This window comes from Pholcus phalangioides, unplaced genomic scaffold (genome assembly GCF_987345545.1).
Source record: "Pholcus phalangioides strain wild (caught in Gottingen) unplaced genomic scaffold, Ppha-v1.0 ptg000017l_1, whole genome shotgun sequence".
Lineage (NCBI taxonomy): Eukaryota > Metazoa > Arthropoda > Arachnida > Araneae > Pholcidae > Pholcus > Pholcus phalangioides.
Genome location: NW_028301610.1, coordinates 12,294,471 through 12,314,383, shown reverse-complemented (window position 1 = coordinate 12,314,383; position 19,913 = coordinate 12,294,471). Strand labels below are relative to the sequence as shown.

Here is a 19,913-nt window from a genome sequence, read left to right as displayed (position 1 = left end):
TGTGCCCCCAGGACAAATATTTTTCATGGTTCTCTCTGTGGCTGTATACGGATAATTTATAAGGTGAAAAAACAAAGTTAAGAATCAAAAAAGGCTTTCGTGGGGCCATCGTGTAAATTAGAATTAACTTTAAAAGTTTTCGGGTTTTTTGTCCGACGTGAAGTAGTTTAGTTTGTCTTTCGACGTTTCGTTCGCACGAGTGGCGAGCATTTTCAAGAATTACGCGGAATACGAGAATTTTGTGCCGAGTCCTGCCAACACCACCTATACAAGGCACAAAGCTCGTCACATCACTGAAGGCCATTGAATATAGCAGGCTGACGAATGCGATATCTTTACCTTTTTTGCAGTATATTCAATGGCAATAGGAGGAATGACCTTCATTGACGTCACAAGCTTCGTGTGGAGGCCTTGGTGGAGGATAGCTAGTGTTGGTCCTGCCCTCAGAGCGATTACAACGACTTACAGAAGGCCTGGCAGGCTAATGTCAATGAGAAAATTTCTCAAACGCCAATTCAAGTTCGGGAAAAATCCGCTAATTTTTAACAAGTTTTTTGCAGGTGAATTTGGTACGTTAATAAAATTCCGCAAAATGCGAGAAAAATTTTGAATAATTGAAGTCAAAGATCATCAGTGGAAAGATGAGAAATGCCAGATGGTTAGTCTGATGGCTAAGTGAAGAAAGCCGAAAACACGCTGGTCCTCTGCGATTGGTCCATTTCGGTGAAGCTCAGGAATTGGCTCTTTTCCCCTCTACAGCGTAGGATTGCTTGAAATGCAAATTTTGAAGAGATCCTAGACGGAAGTAAAGTTAATAAAAATTTATAAAATTATTAGTTTTAGAAAAAGGAAAAGGAGTTTTTTTTTGAAGGGATAGAAAAATATCTGGAATAAAAATATTAGATTACAGGCCATGAGAGCTCGGTCGGTGGCGAGGCTCGTACCGTAGGGTTGCCCGTAGACTGTGGCGGGTGTTGCTGTCGGTTGGGCCGCTTCCGAAGTTTTTTTTGCCTCTAGGAATTTCTTTTATTTCAAGATGACTGGACGAGGCAGGAAAGATGTATTGGAGACTGGAGTTTTGCGGGAGAGTCTGGGCTACGATGGTATTAGCCTTGTTTTTTCCTGGTGCCGATTTGATGGTAGAACTGTTTTTCAGAACTTTTATAAATTCTGGGCACTTATAGTTCGCCGGGTGGGGTCGGTTCCTTTCACTGTTGCAATGTCCAGGCTCGTGAGTGCCCATGCATTTAATACACCTGTATGCGTTTTAGCAGGTCTTGGCGAAATGTGAGAAACCGACGGCACTGAAAGGCGTGAAAATTTCGATTGAATTTTTCCACCGTAATGTCTAGATGATATAGGCTTCAGAGTTTCAGGATCTCCACATACCGAAACCAGGTTGATGGCTGGTATTATGCTGTCGCCAAAGCTTGGGCCTCGAATCTTTCCATATAAAAGTTAGCCACGACCGAGCTGATTGGGCTTCCCATCGCCATCCCTTCAGTTTGTTCATAATATTCACCATTCCAACTGAAATATGTAGTTGTGAGACAGGTGTGGAAAGGTCCACAATATCTTTCATGAACAGTTGTGTGGCTGATCTGATCCATGACATCTCTTAGCGGTACATTTGTGAAGAGTGATGTGAGATCAAAACTGACCAATATTTCGTTGGGCTGAAGCACTATATCACTAATCTGTTCTATAAAATGTTTGGAGTCCCTGATGAAGTTTTACGTTCCACCTATGTGTGTCCTCAGCATCGTTGCCGGGTGTTTTGCAAGCGAATATGTAGGAGATGCAGTGCTGGTCACTATAGGCCGTAGAGGAACTTCTGGCTTGTGCACTTTAGGCAATTCATAAATGCGGGGCGGAACCGCCTCTGATTTACATGTAGACTTCTTGATGTCTTCTATAAGAAAGGATGATTTAATGAGCCGGTTCATCTGACAAAGTATCTGTTGCGTCGGATCTCCCTCTTTAGTTTTCTGTATGTGGCCGGGTCCAACAGGTTCCACATTTCTTCATAATCTTCAGATTTAATGATGACCGTTTCCCTTGTCTGCTGCAGCACCAAGATGTTCTTATCTGCATTTCGCTCGTAGCTCTTCCGGTTTCATGTTTGACCTAGGCACTTTCGCTGTCAGTAGAATGCGAGATGTTTCAATCCCGACTTCTTCGGCCTGTTCAGTAGGAAGGCTTCAGATTGCAGCTTCCACATTCGCGACGATGTCCTCCATTGGCACAGTTTTTTCGAATTTTCCTCCTTTTGATAGTACCGTCGTCTCCTGGGTTGAAAGGTCTCTGTCACTCAAGTTTATGACAGCGACTCAAGCAGGAAGAAGGCGTAAGTAGTAACTTTTTGCCCGAAAGGTAAAAAGCTTAGGCTGAAAATCGTCTTCCCAAAATTGCTCCCTCGTCTTGAGCTGGCGGAGCGAGACGCTCGCTCCTGTATATAAACATATTTAACCAAGGATATTTTATCTAACCCAGAATGTATTTTTGAACCTCTCGCATATTTTCGCAACTGGAAACAAATCAAATTTTTTGTCCTCGGATCAATATTTTCTACCGGAAATAAAAAATTTTTTTGCCATCCTGATGATTGAAAAAGCAAGAGTGTTCTGAATGCTACTTTTGATTTTCACTCATATAAACTTTTACCCCTCCAACAAATACTAACATTTTTTCCTACTCCCCCCTTTCTCTCTTCTATTTATTTTGAAAAAAACGCATTGCCAAGTTCACCTAGGTGAGTTATGGCGGAAACCACCATATTTTGCCTTCTGTGACAGCTTTTTTTCCCTCTATCCTCTTCTCCTGTTAACAATACTAACTACTGAAGGTTGTGGGGTATTTTCCTGCGGAAATTTTTTGAAAAGCGCCATTGCCAGACATTTCCCCAATTTTGACTTTTCACTTTTCATACACTCACTCACACACATACACATATATATACTCCCTTATCTTTCTCTGCCACACTTTGTAGGCCCTCTTACGGCCCGGAAAAATACCTCTCATTCTGGTCTGGCCGTTACGTAATTCTTGAACATGTTCGCCACTCGTGCGAACGAAACGTCGAAAGACAAAAACCGTACTTCACGTCGGCCAAAACACCCGAAAACTTTTAAATTTAATAAGAATCGTTGTTTCCACCGGGTTCGAACCCTGTCGGCCTCACCTTCTTTGGGGGCCGTGATTATAAAGTAGTAGTTCTCAACCTTCAATTGCTCGGGGGACACATTTACAATTTTACTCGAACTTTCGGCACGATAGGCCGAAATTTATTGTTTTTTCTATCATGAATATACAGTCGAATCCCGTTATAGCGAAAATCTCGTTTTAACGAATACCGTTATAGCGAAAATCTCGTTTTAACGAACACTTTTTTAATCCCCCAAATAAGTTTATATAGGAACAATGCTAGAAACCTGGAATTACTTTATAACGAAATTTCGTTTTAACGAAGTGATTTCTCCGGTCTCTTGGCGTTCGTTATAACGGGATTCGACTGTAGTATAAAAAAACTGTACGTAAGAACAATAGTTTGATAGTCGTTCTCCGGTGCTGATGTGAACCCGACGAACACCACACTCTGCTGAAGACACTGGAGGATTGGGAAAATCATTTTATATATATATAGTGGGCTGAAAAGCCGCAAAATACTTAAGCCCATTCCTGAGCATAAGTAACGTGAACCCACCTTGTTTTGTTTCAATGAAGATTTTTCCATAGTTTTTGTTTAGCTGTAAGTGTCCAACAGTAATAAGAACTGTATGGTTCATTTTAAAATTTAAGTAAAATATGAAAAAAAAAAATTCATAATGGTTTAACTTCCCTAAAGCCCAGTGTCTACCATCACGGAAAAGTCACGGAAGGAGAAAAAGGTCAAAAGGAAAAGTCCCGAAAAGGTCACAAAATTTGAATAGAGGTCACGGATTTTTTTATGATTCTCCAGAGATCCCCCTTTTAAAATCTAGGCTTTGGAGAAGCTGTGGCATTGAATATTTTTACTTCTCTCTCTCCATGGGCGGTGATACGGGGGGGGGGGCGTCAAAGGAAGGTGAAGTTGACTGATCTAATGTATATATGAATTGACATCATCGTGCCCCCCCCCCCGACTTCCAAGTCTATCTCCGCCTATGTCTCTCTCAGGTTGGTTTTCTACTTTTTTTTGCCAGGGATAGATGGGTGAGTAGCAACAGAAAAGAACAATGTCAGTAGGAGTCACCCTACATCGAGGCAGATATTATATGGGTGGATCAAAAAAGCTATTTAGCCTGGATGAACAAAAAAAACAACTTTTCTTTCTTTGCTTGTCAGGATCGTTCAACATCTGTAATGTTCCCCTAAGGCAGTGTTCTCAGGATCGCGTGATAATTCGTAGGGGGGTTGACTGGCAGGACAGTTGGAAGTCCTCTTGGAAACAGTATTGGTTTTCCATAGAAAGGACATGACCTTTCCCCTACATCATGGAGCAGGGCTGTTGGATCTTTGGGAGTCTGCAAGCCAGAGTTTTCACGGGTGGGGGCTCCGTAGTGAATTTATAGCGTGAAAAAAAATTGATGGTGATTGTTCCGGGCCTCAGGGTTGCATCCCTGTCAGCCCCATCCTTGTAGAGGCCAGGTGAAAAGGCATAAATTTTTTCCTCCGTGAAGGAAGGTGGTTTTCTTAAATAATTATCATCCGTTTTTTTTTTAATCGCGTCGATCTTTACCGACTCGCTATAGCGAACGACAAAATCGTACAGTATACGCATGTGATAGAACGAGAGAGTTCAAGAGAAGACAAATATCGGACTCATTCGCCATTAATTGTGTTGCGACACATTTATGTATATATAGACCGAATTTAAAAGAATACCACAGTGTTTCAAATATCAGTGTGCTTCGCGGCTCCTAGGAGCGTAGTGATGAGCTCAAAATATTGATTTGAGTGCCATAGACGGAGATAGACTTGGAAATCTGGGGGGGGGGGGCACGATGATGATGTCAATTCATATATACATTAGATCAGTCGACTCCACCTTTGACCCTGGGGGGGGGGCGGCAATGTTCCCCCCCCCCGTATCTCCACCCATGTTGAGTGCCTATTTATGCTTTGAAGTGGTTCTTTTGTATGGAAAAAAATCTGTCAAACTATTCTTAGGAGCCACCGATAAACCATGAATTGGGCAAGAGAGGCAGCTGACAAGAGAACAATTGGAATATGGTGACAAGCTTGCGATCTTAGACCGACAACAAAGCATGACGAATGATGAAAGAACAAATAACAAGCGTCTAATATCGGACTTTCAAAAATATGAAAAGGAATGTGGAAATCCGTCCTTCGGAAGGGCCCATGGTAATTTTTTTCCCTTACTGGAGTAACAGGGGAAAAATGAACATCATGAAGGCCCCGGTCTAGTGCAGTGTTTCTCGACCGCCGGGCTGTCAGTGGTTTATTATTTCATTTTTACCCATTAATCGTGTGTATGGCCGGGCCTTCCAATCAAGAAAAATAAATCAATCGTGCCGCGGGATTCCAAAGACTGAGAACCACATCCTGCAGTAGGGTCCCCCGTATAGTGAATTGATAGTGTGAAAAAAAATTGAGAATTATCTCGGGAACCCTGTCAGCACGATGGTTTCGACTCTCGTATATGTGTATAAGAAACGTTTCTTTTAATTTTTTTTATTTTACCTGCGCGGTAATGCAATCAGTAAAGAAATGGGCCCATTCTATTTAGACCTTTTTATTCTGATTCACATTCGTCTGTCGACGCGCGTCGATTTCAACGGCAAACTGCCGAATTCGACAGTCGGTGCCGATCGAACAAAAACTGCTCGATCGATTACATTTCTTTCTGTTCAACGTTGTTCGGTTCTTTTGCTCTGTTTTGAGCCCACTATTGGAATGCGTCGCAGCGCTTCGCAACGCAATGTGGCTGTTGTGCACACGGCTTAGTATCGATCTAAAGCTGTGATTCCCAACGTGGGCGTTAACGTCCCCTTGGGGGCGATGGAATGCTTCAGGGGGGCGGTAGAAGCTTCGGGTATAACATAGGATCCTATGGGTTAGATTGCGTTGGGGGGGGGGGCGATGGGAGAAAAAAAATTTCTGAAGAAGGGGGCGATGGGACAAAAAAGGTTGAGAAACTATGATCTAAAGTGTTCAGTAGTTTTGCATTCGCAGGACGCGTTTTCAACTTGCGCGGGCGCGCCCATGGAGCTTGTCTTGGAAAGTTTCGTCGTCGTAAGTGTTGAAGGAACTCCAATACGATAAAAACATGGGGGGGAGGGAGACTAGGGTTTATCAGACGTCCGTATATACGACCCGCAAAGGAGTATGCTGGGATGGATCGCATTAGATATTCATGATCTACAGAGGGCTCAGGCGATTTCGCAAAGTTGAAGGTATGAGTTGGGGGTGGGCGATAGGGACGATCCCCCCGATTAAAAAAAATAATTGGCATAGGCAGAAGAGTAGAAGGTAAACGTTTGCCCCCCGTTCGAGAAACAAATTGTAGCCGCGTATGCTTTTTGGGGGTGGCTTGAGTTCTTAGGGTACAGTTCCTATGGGGTGCTGTGTATATATATATATATTTAAAAACATCTACAAATTCAAAAGTTTTTTTTTAATTGTGGCTGGAGGGGTTGTCCCCCCCCCCCCCCCCCATCGTGGTGAAGGTCAGCATTCAGCACTGAGAGGCTTCACGCCAATGTTGACATCATCATGCTCTGCGGAAAGTTTCAAAGAATTAAAATAATTGATTTCTTATCAAATGTTTTTATTTTGTAAAAATTCACTTGCCTTCCTCCTTTCATTAAGACCCCATATATTTTATTAACCGAACCCCCTTAGGTGGAATTGGCTACTCGGTTTGAAACCACTGATATAAGAAAACAGTCCAGCGTGGCTCATTTTGTCGAATGAGAAAAGGCACAGAAAAGTCACCAAATTTTGCTTTTGATATTTGGTAAACACCCTGAAGCCAGCCAGACCCACACTCAAGTTACGGCTGGCCCAATACATTCCCAGTTGAACTTTTTCAAACCGAGCACAACTCAGGTCTATCACCATCTATGGACGTTTTACTACCTAGTTAGCTGTGCCGGAAGTGTAACTGTGTGTGTGTACCTAACAGCCTGAGTGCGTATGTATTGTGTTTGATTTTTCAGTGCTGCCATCTATATTTCAGAAGTGAAGTGAGTGATGTGTTATGATTGAATTACATTTGTACTGTTTGTAGGTCTGTTGCTCTCTGTGGTGAGACTTTTTAAAGGGGAGATCGGCTCGCATTCGCGCCTTGAAGTTGGGAACCACAGAAAATATTGGTAATGACCATCAAATGTTGGAGGATGGTCGAACAGAATGACTAGTAGCTTCCAATCGAAGTCAAAGGTGCCGCCTTCTTTTTAATTTGTCTGGCCACACATTGGTCGCTAAGAACATCATTAGTCACAACACATGACATATTAAATTGTTTTAAATTATTCTGAAAGAAAATATTCGTCAACGAACATTAGGCTAGTCGCGAGTGTGTAGCCAGATTGTTGCTTCTTTGTATCAGGGGAAAACAAATATTAGAAGCAAAATATATGGAAATGACTATTGGGACAGGCTTAATATGATTATTAGAAGAATTACTGAAAATTAAAAAGAAATTAAATTACTAAAATTTGGGTTTTTTTTCCATTACGGGCCTTTCAAGTATTACGCAAGCAAATTTTTAGCCATTTTTGACCTTGTCAGCAAAATTTCATTATCAGCTCTGCCCCTCTGAATCCTAACTCATATTTTCATAAAGGGTGGTTGATGATGTAAGCATTATCCAAACCCCCCTCCCCCCTTGTCATCAAATCGGAAACCCCCTCCCCTAAATTGATGATGACGTAATACTTGAACGGCCCCTCATCAGGATTGAGATATCAGTGACACAAATTCTTGCTATTACAGAACAATTACCCATCAAAGAACAGATAATATTTTCCTTACTCCACTTGCTTCCATAATAAGCAGGTCTGACTGTATTTACAGTTCTGACCATTTCATTTGCACGACTGATTTTTTCCTTTTTAGGCATAAACAAATGTTATCAAAATTCATGTCTGATAAGACCAAAGAGTAAATACGTAATAATACATTATTATGCACAATTTTATTTTTGAGTGCATATACAGGGTCTGTTCAGAGTCAATTTGAAACATTTATTTCATTAAACATAGATGTAGTTCAAAGAGCAAATTTTATCAGAATAAGAATTTTTTGACACAAGAGCATGAAAAAACAAGATGGACTAGCGACTGGATAAGTTTGCATACACTTGTAAGCGAACTTAACACACAAATTACGGTAATTAAGAAATGGGCGAGATTTCATCTAAGAAGGTCACGGATGGAATCTGAATTAGGTTCTCCTATATTTATTTTTTAATAAAATATACTGCTCTAGAGTAGTGTTTCTCAACCGTTGGGCCGTGACATCATTCACACTGGGCCGTCAGTGATCAGCCGCTTCACTTCTCATTTATTTTTTGGTCTAGTGTTTCACCAGGCCTTCAACTCACAAAAACGAATGAAACCAGGCCGCAGACTTGCCAAGGTTAAGAACCACTGCTCTAGAGGAAGCTTAACTCTGCTATAATACCAAACAACATATATTTTCAATCAAACAATTAATTGGATCACTTCATGTAAAAAAGGGCATATAGGCCTATAACTCAATTTTCAACATTTCTCACTTCAGTGCCTTTACATATTTTATGTCATAAGAGTAGGGCCATGCAGTCACACAGCATGCTGCTTTAAAACGGTGAGGAAAAAAATTACAGGAAAACTTATGGAATTCAAAAACAGAAAACTGATTTTTGATACATTTTATGCAACTGAGAACACAGCTGTGAGTTTTGGTGGTTGTTTTACTGGTGTGGCTTTTCCAGCAGAGTGGCACCCAAACAATTTCTGGCATGGGTAAAAATTTTGTCTTAAGCTACTCCTGAGATATAAATCGCAGAGATTTCATAATTTGTGCAATTAGTCTCAGTTTTTGCTGTTTTCTAAAAAGTAGTTTTCCGCAACTAATGCCTTTTTGAATGAAGGCGATTAAATTACAAAATCGCTGATGGTTTTCATAGTAAAAATAAATATTTACCGGTGAATGAAAAGGTTGAGTATTCAACCTTATGTTCATATCATCTATTACCAAAGCTAAATTTACAGTAATTAAAAGGTTCCTGAAATTTCCGATCGGAGGTAGAGCTTGGCCTTGTTTGGTTCAAAAGATAAAAGGTTGAAAAAAAGTAGTTTATCTTGAATAGCAATTTCCTGAAAATATATTACATGTATTATATACATGGATATCCATAAGTAATATATATGAAAATATTCTTCTAAGCACACAGAACATACACAAAGATAAAAATCTTTATGAAAAAAAACAACTTCATGTTCCTTTCAAAAAAGAATCAAGTGTGTTAGTTTGCTGCTTTACTTTTTTCTGCACCTTTGAAGATGAAAATTTTGATAAATTTCGTTTCTTACTGGTACTTTTAGAATTTTCAGTAGTTTTGCGTTTTATGGATGCATAATCAAGTTTTTCATTTGATTGTTTTTGAACACTCAATGCAAAATGATAGTCTTCATGCTCTTGTTCTTCCCACACCGGTACACGACGATCGCATTTATCACAGAAAAATGTGATTTCATCAGAAAGTCCTTGCGTTACACCATATTCTGTTTGATCTGATACATTACTGTTACTGCACTCAGGTACGGTTGATAAGTTATTTGCATGACAAGCAGAACTATCTTCTTTCTTTAATGTTTCTGCATTACTGTCATTATGATTATTACCGGTTTCTGAAACGACGTCATTTCCAAATTCAATAGAACTTACAGTTGCCATTGAACTATCTATATAAAATGACTTTTTAACATCTGAATCTGCATCAGGAATATCCTTGGTCTCTTTCATCACAATATCATTTTCTGTATTTTCTACTTTCTTCTCTTTTAGTTTCTGTGCAAAGAAACCTTTTTGTTCTATTGATGGGTGGTCATCAGTCACCAATTCACATCCTAGCGATGGGTCTACCATAGATGTAAGCGCTTCCATAGTAGAAGATTCAGCATTGATATCATCCGTTATGTTTTCAGAATTATTTCGAAAATCTTTTGCGAGTTCAGAATGTTTTACATTTTCTTCATTAGATACGTCATGACTCTTACCATGTTTCTGGGAGTTCACAAAGTAACAACTGATAGGATTATTTTTAGGAATCTTGCTTCCGTTGACATTAGATGAACAAGTAGAACTAACTCTCCTATTTCTTACAGTCGGTTCTCTAGGATTTGTAACATTTAATCCTGTTATTTCAGAATCACATGGCTCATTATCAGTTGAAGCTTGATCTGAATATTCTGCTTCCTTTTGACCTACTTTTACAGGACTGGTTTTGAAATACGAACTGATATTACATGAAGATATATCTAGTCTATCTTCAAATTTACTGGCTGTTAATGCAAGGTTAATTACTGGTGGCTGCCACAATAAACTTGAAGCAGGAGCATTATTCAATTTCTGTATCAATTGTGTAGCATCACTCACAAATTTTTCAGCGCTATATGCATGAATGGGACAAGCTCGTGTTACCATGACAGAATTATTAAAATTACTACCACTGGATCTAACTGTAACCGTTAGGGTCTTGGCAATTCTTCTGTTATTCTCCTGATCTTTTTTTAATCTATCTTCTAATTCACTCGAAAGCTCTTTCACCCAGTGGATGACTTTTTCTTTAGTGTCCAAGGATTCTTTCCCACGGAAATTCTTTCCACAACCAATGGATTTTGGTAACTGTCGAGCAACAACAGAATCGTGTTCGATACCTTTCGCCACAAGAAACAACCAAGCACCAGTCTTTTCACCGAACTTATCACACAACTGACTTTTCGTAAACTTCGCTAAATCACTCATCATTTCTGCATCAAGCTTTTCTTTGACATCTTCCCCCAATTTCCCACCTAAGAAACGAATCTTTCGAATCGGTAGAGTTTTGTATAAAATTGGAACCGACGAATGTGGTAAGATTGTCTGTTTGTTGGGCTTGTGCATACCACATGCCAACTTTGCTAACATCTTATTATGAGAAATACCAGCGGAACATCTATACTTAGTTTTAGTATACACCGCTACTCTCATTTCTTCGACGATGACAGCAGCTACGGCTAATTTCTGATCAAGTAGAGTATGTTCTTCTTCATATATACTTTCTAACCATCCTGGTACATCCGCATCCTTGGAATCATTCTTATCCCAGCCAACGATGAAAGTATTTGGCAAATTATCTGGAGATATTGATGTTGCATTTGTGATTTTTTGATTGACTATTGATGTTAGATCTAGGAATGCTTCATCAATGCTCGCTCGTTCCACACAGTCACTGAATTCACATAAAACTTCTAATACTTTAGCACCAGCTTCTCTATATTTTGTTAGATCAGCTTTACCTCGAACTTCAGGGACACAAAAATTATGGACTTCGGGGCACAGTCTTTTCGCATCATCACCTCTCAAACCTCTCTTTACACCGAATGCCCTGGCTTCATAATTTACTGCAATTATTCCTCCACCTTTCCAAGGATTGTACTGTACAACGGTACACGGTTTATTTAGAAACTCCGGCGCTTCATTTTGTTCTACTTGCACGTAAAAACAGTCCATATCAACTAAAACGATTATTCGATCCCCCAGAGCGACGTCCATGTTTTTACTTCAACTTTTGCGCGTTAATGGAGGAGGGTATTTGTTTACAATTTCCTCGCACATGCGCTGCGAACACGCGAAATATTATCCAATAATATTATCGTTTTCATTTCATCAATGGATGTAGTGAATCAAAAACGTATTTTGATTCGCTGACTTTCATCCCGGAATAGAAATTTTGACTTGTCTTGACTGAATTATTTAAGAATCTGAGCTTCCAGAGCTAATGACTTGACTGACCATATTTTCTGAAGCAAAATAGAAAATTAAGATTTCAAATGAGGCTTATTTGAATAGACGTCATAATCATCATCAGCATCACTTTGAGGGACAGGCACAGGATGATTCCCAAAGAAATCAATGTTAAAATTGCCGATTTTAACTGCAGAAATTTAGTGGAGATTTCCGCATCATCAATAATTTTAAAAATTGAATTGAATTCTCTATTTCCGAAATATTGAGTTCGCTTAGAGATACACAAAGGCCAGAAAATTAAATATAAAATAATTAGCCAGACCTACTTTTGATTTGGATATCCATGCAATAACAATGATTTTAACTTTTTATTTATATCTTTTCGAGTATGAAAATTGAAGTTTATGTTCCCTTATTGCCTTTTAATATTCAACTGCAACAATTCATATATAGGTTAAGCTTTTTCAAAAAATATCAATAATTTCTCATAATTTACACTGAAATAATTCCGCAGCAATTGAGATAATTGGGCAAGCAGATAGATAGATAACTTGAACTTCAAAAAATAAAAAATTGAAATATTTAGCACTCGCCCATCAATGAAAAAAAAAATCTATTTCATTTCTACATTTCTTTAATTTATATTTGTTATTTCAATCTTTCATGAGCTGCCGAGGAAGTCGCCATGTTGGTTGCCTTGGATACGGTTTGTATGTCCATCAAAGAAAGAGGGAAATATCACGTGATCCAATAAAAGTCACACAGGAAAATACGGGATATTGCCAATTATCGCCAAGAATATGCAAAGTTGCCAACTTTCGCTAAAATGCTAGAAAAGTTGCCAATAGTGGGAAATGAAGCACTAAAGAAAATAAAGTTGCCAATATTTTTAAATATTATTTGGCAAGTCCACTCTTCCGTATTTTAGACAGCAACGGGTCTATTGTGATAGGAATTTTTTAATATTTCCTGGCAATTGCCTTATTCGTTGACGATTTTTTGAGCAAAGAACACCGTGCATGCAAATGTAACCTGGGGAAGAAGAAGAAACTGCAAGCAAATCTGCGTTACAGTGAATAAAAGGCGCGAACACCAGTCCTGTGAAGTTATTCCAGCCGTTCTAACAGTTGTAACGTACGGGATAATAACTCACTTTAGTAATACTACTACTACTAAACCAGACATGCACCTCGTCCATATTCCTCTGCGGAACTTGTAACGAATTGGTACATGTTGGAATGTGTGTGTACGTATAGTGAACCTTCCGTGAAGTTTGTTTCTGTGTGATGCTTGTTATGTGCAGTGCTGCCGTCTGCAATCAATTTTTCAAACTATGAGTTTTTTCTCAACTCATAGTGAGTGTAATGAATGAATAATTGTAACGTTGTAGGCCTGTTGCTCTATGCGGCGAGACTGTTCAACGGGGAGATCGGCTCGCATTCGCGCCTCGAAGTTGGGAACCGCAGAAAACCAACTTCAGCCGACCACCACTGCAGCGACGGTGGGGTTTGAACATGGATCCTCACGATGCGTGTCCGTCACTATGACCACTGGACCACCACAGCGGAACTTTAGTAATACTGAAAAAGCAGACATGCATTCCATTTACGGAGCTACAAACGGAATTACCACAGAGGCAGCACGAATGTATGGTGAGCGTTTTCCCCACAGGTGGTTGCCCAATCGGAAAATATATGTGTGCTTGCATCGGCTGCTGCTCGAAACGGGGCTGTTAATTTCACAGCGTTGGCGTCCGCACCTTTTGTTCACTGTGACGCAGATTTACATACAGTTTCTCCTTTTTCCCCAGGTTACATTTGCATGCATATGGTGTTCTTTTTCTTCCGATAAATTTTAACAGGAATGCCGTTTTCACGTTTGCGGAGCGGCCGTTTCGAAACGCACTTGCGCGTTTTCGTTTCATGTTAGATCATGCATCCTTTATGACAGTTGTTTGTATTGGTGTGTACTACCACCTCTTGAAGTTTTCCCATATTTTCTGAATCACCCTGTATTTGATAATTGCGTAGTTATTTGCATAAGCGGAGATAGACTTCACAGGCTGGGGGAGGGACACGATGATGATACTGGTCGGTGGGCAGGCTGATCATGATGGTGTCAATTCATACACAGTAAAACATGTCTATTATATACCTCTGTATCCTGGACACCTTCCTACATTGGACGTTTTTTAATGGAACCAATCATTCCCTTTTTTTTTTCACCCAGAATGTCCATAATACTACATTAGAACCTCTCGATAACGGACACCCATGGGACCAAAACTTTTGTCCGCTAACGGAGAGTGTCCGCTATTGGGGAGGTACGATATACAGAACAACCTCGTTTATAGACTTTCACATTTATACGACGTTTGGCTTCGGTCGCAATTGGTTCCTGTATGTTACTGTGTGTAAAAGTAATACACCGGTGATTATGCATAGTCATAAATCGTCTCGGTAAGGAAAGTTTGTTTAAATTTCACTAAATTTATCACTTTTACCAGTGATTGTGCATAATTTCCAAATAAAGTCTGATAAATATGGAAACATTTGTAACCTTTCTTCTCTTCATTAAAACAATTAATTATTTTTACCAGTACATGGTACGTGTACTACACATATTTTGCAATAAAAATTAAATTAAGTAATAAGTGTGAAGAATAAATAAACGTTCATAACAACATTATCAGTCAGTTATGTTGACTTTCTTCACACGTATTAACATGAGCAAACAAAACCGTCATTACCATTCGGAATGAGCATCCTGGACTATAGCAATGTTTAGTTAATCAAGTAAATAATTGACTGATTATCATATTTACATATACGAGCTTGGAATCATACATAATCACCTTTGATAATGATAAAGTCTCGAATTATGAACAAAAAATTGACAAATTGGGAGTTTGGAAAAAAAATTAGTTTTTTCTCAATTTACTATCCGTTATCGAGAGCGTCCACTAACGGGGAGTGAAATACATTAAAACTCTATTCCACGAGACCGGAGATCCAAAAAGTGTCCGTTAAGGGAGGTTCTACTGTATAACTCCATACCTTGAACACCTTTCTAACTTGGACAGATTTTAATGGAACCTTAGGTGCCCAACTTAGACAAATGTTATATTGTATATGCATACAAAATGATTGTCAGTCAGCCCAGCATAGGCGGAGATAGACGTGAAAGTCTGGAGGGGGCATGATGATAATGATGATGATGATGCCAATTCATATATACGCATATACATTATATCAGTCGGCTCCACCTTTGACGCTGGGGGACAATGCCTCCCATGCCCCCGTATCTCCACCGATGCAGCCCAGTCATTGACGCTGAGGGGAGGGGGGGGGGGGCTTGACATCATCATCCATCATGATGCTCCCCCCAGCAATCATCATCGTGCTCACCCAAGATTTCAAATGTATCTCCGTCCATAATCATTTGGCAATATGTTTAGCAAGAATCGATGATGTCCCGTATTAATTATCCCGATTTACCGTATTTTTCTCGATGAAATTGGTCACCCCAATCACAACGAAATAAAAACCTTCTAAGTATAGTATCTGATTTCCCCTGGTTACATTTATGTCAAAAAAGTTCTTGAAAACATCAACATCGGTTGTAACGACACCTCGGTTTCAACGACAAAATTTTGTGGAATCTTCGATGTCGCGTTTGACTGTGTCATAGCCAAACTAAACTTTTGTGTTACGTGATATTTGATTTTCTTCAGCGGTGTCTTTGAGGGACATACAAAGAGTGACATATTAACGCATGACCTAAACTGGGCACGGCCAACAACTTCTATAGCAGAAAGCCTCCGCGCGAAGCTCGTGACGTCACTGAAGTCGTCCATTTCACCTGCAGTCATTGGATAAACTGCAAAAAAAGGTAAAGTTTTCGCCTACGTCACACACAGATCGCTATATCCAATGGCTACAGGTGAAATGGACGACTTCAGTGACGTCAAAGCTTCGCGTGGAGACTTTCTGTTATAGAAGGTGTTGGCATGGCCCGGGAGCCTGAGGAGGAGAGGGGCCTCACAAAAAAATACGATCTCGTTAAATTTCCGAGAGTAACCATTTAAATTTGCCTAGCGAGGCCTCAGAAATCACTTGGCCCGGGGCAGTGCATACAAACTTGAATGCAGATGTAATTCAAGGTAATCAACAACATGGCGACTTTTTTCACAGAGGCTCCGGGAGCAAAGAAATATGTATAGAAGTTATTTGTACTTGCCAAACTCATGAAAAGTTGCACATCCGCCTCCAAGTACCAGAAGGTTGGGAATCGGGAGCATCGAAAAAAGTTTTAGTCCTGTGGGTGCTCGTCTAGAGCTTTATATACAGGGCATGCTGTAAGTCCTAATTCCGTTTTTATCGCATCAACCGTTCGTCGTAGAGGTATTATTCCTATTTAAAAATTGCTCAAACTGTGCTCAGAAATCATCCTGTACCAGTTTTAAGGGTGAAAATACAGTTTGTCGCAAAATAAAAAGTCGAAATTTTTATACTGTTCCCCCTAGAACTTTCAAGAGACACCCCGGCTTGCAGCACAACCCACAGAAATTTAGTTCAGAAATCGAAATCTACATATACAGGTTGTCCTGTAAGTCCTAATTCGGCCTTTATCTCATCAGCAATTCGTCGTAGAAATAAAGTTCTAATTTTTAAAAAATGCTTAAAATGTGTTCAAAAATCATCCTGTACCAGTTTTGAGAGTTAATCGCAAGATAAAAAAAAAAGTTTATACGGTCCCCATGTCCTCTAACTTTAAATTAGAAAGAACAGCATTAAATTAAAAGAACAGCATAAAAGAGGGAAAGAAGTTGTCCGTTAGTTTATATTGGTCTTCACTAACTTTTCTCGGATTTTGAATTGAAATTTCTCTTGATTCCACTTCTCCTCAACCCCCTCCCCGTTCACGTACGCCAATGCACTGGAAGATTGGAGGGAACTCATTTTAGAGGGCCACAAAACTGTTTTTGCATTGGGCTGCAAAATAATTAAGCCCTTTCCTGCTTGGGAGAGTGCGAGCCACTACATTAGTTTGAAGACGTGTCGCGGGAAACTCGATTAAGCGATTTGGAACAACGCCGCAGGTCATTCAAAAAATCTGTAAACGTGCAACGGTTCGCTTGAGTTATCTGTGAAGTGCAGCGGGTCATTTAAGTGATCTGGAAATGTTCACGGGCAGCTTGAGTGATCTGTAACTGTGTCGTGGGTCATTTAAGTGCTCTAAACGGATAAACGTATTTACAGTAAATATGTCGTGGGCCGCTTAGGTGATCTGGATCTGCAACACAGATCACTTAAGTGATTTGTCAATGTGTTGTGTGACATTTCGGTTATCTGGAATAGCACTGAAAGCCACTTAAATGACCTGGAAATGTGTCGTGGACCACTTAAGTGGTCTGGAACAGTGCCGCATGTTACTCAAGTGATATGTAAATGTGACACAGTGATCTGAGAATGTGTCGCGGGTAATTTCAGTAGACTGGGAATATGCCACGACCCACTTAAGTGATGTGGAACTACACAGCGGGCCACTTAAATGATCTGTTTATATGTCGTTTAGTTAATTTTTAAAAAATTAGGTTTGAGATCACGGACCACATTAGATGACACCGAGGGCCACATTTGTGTCACGGGCCATGGGTTCAGCATGTATGTGTTTAGCGTAAAATCTAGCTGTTCTTTTGCCCGTATCAAAGTGAAAGGATCGAGAAAAAAACATTTTTTTAATATATATACAATTATTGGGAAGAGAATAAATTGAGAGTGCGTGTGGGGTCAGCCCGGGGCATCAAAAATAGGTCCCACACTGGTAGAGATTTTATCTCGAGCTGCCTCTGGCTGCAAGATACTGTAGTAGCATCCTCTGTTACTAAATACCAATTTGTGGAAAATCCCTTATCAGGGAAAATTCCCTGGCAGGACTGTTGAATAGTCTTTACTTGTTAACTAGGAGAAGACCCTTCAATTGCTTCATTATGAAGACGTGAAGGAATCGACTAGGAATAGAGGCTAAAAGTCCATTTCGCACCTTCTCATGGTGCAGCCTGTAAGTAGCCATATTTTAACACGTGGTGAACGGACGCGGATGGGCTTCCTCCAACCTGCACTGGCCAGAGTGGAGGATTACGGCTAAAATCCCTCTAAAAAGAAATATGAACTTTGTCTATAAACTTAAGGCACTCAGTCCCCCCAGCAGTCTGAGAGTCCCTTTTTACGGCAGCAACCAGCAAAACATGCAGACAGAGGGTGCTAAGAATCTCTGGGTTGAACCAGGCTACCATAAGATGATGACCCTGGCCACGTATAACGGACGATCTCTTTCTTCAGAAAATCGTTTGCAGGAGTTAGAAGAACTGGAAAGAATAAATTGGGATATTTTAGGCATATGTGAAGTAAGAAGAAAAGGAGAGGAGAAAATCGAACTTGCCAGTGGACATGTATTTTACTACAGAGGAACAGATTATGGAAGAACTAGTGGAGTAGGATTCCTCATTCATAAAAAGTGGAAAAATCTCATCGTTCAGTCAGATAGTATATCTGATAGAGTTCAAAGCTGGTTATACAGATATCAAGCAGATATCGGATACAGATTATACAAGTCTGCACCAACAACAAGCTATTCTGAGGAAGAAGTAGAATACTTTTATGAAGAATTAGACGAGATGAATAGTAAAGGAAACCATCATATCAAAATAGTAATGAGTGACTTCAATGCTAGAATTGGAGAGAGACGAAATGGCGAAAGCTCAGTCGGAAGTCGAATTTGCAGAGAGCGAACAGTTATGCATCATGAATTCGTTCTTTAAGAAGGAACCCCAAAGAAAGCGGACCTGGAGAAGCCCAGCTGCAACAATAAGCGAGATCGACTACATCCTATCTAATAAAAAGCATATATCCAAGACTGCAGTGTACTCAACAAATTCAATACAGGAAGCGATCATCGACTGGTGAGATGTAGAATAATGTTTAACACTAGAATGGAAACAGCGAAACTTATCAAAAATACAAAAACAGTCATCGATATTGCAAAGCTTCAAGAAACGTCGATATAAATTCCACTTAGAGCTGAAGAACCAATTTGATTTGCTATATAACACCACTGAAGATGGACAAGATACCACCACGATGAACAGAACTTTAACCACTACCCTACAAGAAGTAGCAAAAGAAGTCGCTGGAGAGAAAGAAATCAAACCGGTGACGAAAATAACAGAAGAAACTGATGAAAGACCGGAGAGAATTTCCGATTAAGAAGAATGATCCTAAATCAAAAGTGGAATATGCAGAACTTTGTAAGACAGTACTAAAGCGGATTACAGAAGATGTCAGGAAGTTTAATTGCGATATTGTAAAGAGAAAGCACTGGAAGATAATAGGAGTTTAAAATCAGCAAAGAAAACTGTTGGGAGAAAGGAAATTTTTGCACTAAAAAGGAAAGATGGAACCATCACAAAAGATGGAAATGAAATTATTAGTATTGTTGAGGAATTTTATAATACTCTATACCAGTGTTTCTCAACCACCGGGGCCTGACATTCATACCAGGCCACGAGTGATTAGCCGTTTCCTTTTTCCTCATTCATTTTCTCTGTTGGGCGTGTGTGTGTTTGACTGGGCTTTCAACTCACAAAAATGAATGACCCCCCCCCCCGGTCACCCAAATTCATCGTCCAAACTCGAACCTAGAAATTTTGCTCAGCTTTGGAAACCTTCACGAAAATAACGAAATGGCCGGAATTCAACGCACACTAATTAGAGCCGCTCAACAGCATCATAGTGCCTTCTGGGGATGGGCTTATGTTACCTACGCAATCTAGTCTACTTCACACAGATATTATTTAAGTTTTCAATAGCTTTTGGAGTTAATTTGGCTCTGTAATGTAAATATGTTAATGTGATACTGAAGAAAGAAGAATTTGAAATCTTCATCACTAATGGCCATTTTTATTTACCGCC

The 19,913-nt window shown here is 39.8% G+C and overlaps 2 protein-coding genes across 2 annotated transcripts; one reads left to right on the top strand and one right to left on the bottom strand.

The window, feature by feature from the left end:
- Positions 1 to 8,128: 8,128 nt before the first annotated feature.
- PolH (DNA polymerase eta) lies at positions 8,129 to 11,799 on the bottom strand. Its single transcript, XM_089246593.1, has one exon. The coding sequence runs from the start codon at positions 11,743 to 11,745 to the stop codon at positions 9,424 to 9,426; it is 2,322 nt and encodes a 773-aa protein (XP_089102719.1). The 5' UTR covers positions 11,746 to 11,799; the 3' UTR covers positions 8,129 to 9,423.
- A 6,310-nt stretch (positions 11,800 to 18,109) lies between these two features.
- Positions 18,110 to 18,763, top strand: LOC149072390 (protein CFDP2-like). Its single transcript, XM_089246807.1, has one exon. The coding sequence runs from the start codon at positions 18,110 to 18,112 to the stop codon at positions 18,761 to 18,763; it is 654 nt and encodes a 217-aa protein (XP_089102933.1).
- Positions 18,764 to 19,913: the final 1,150 nt, after the last annotated feature.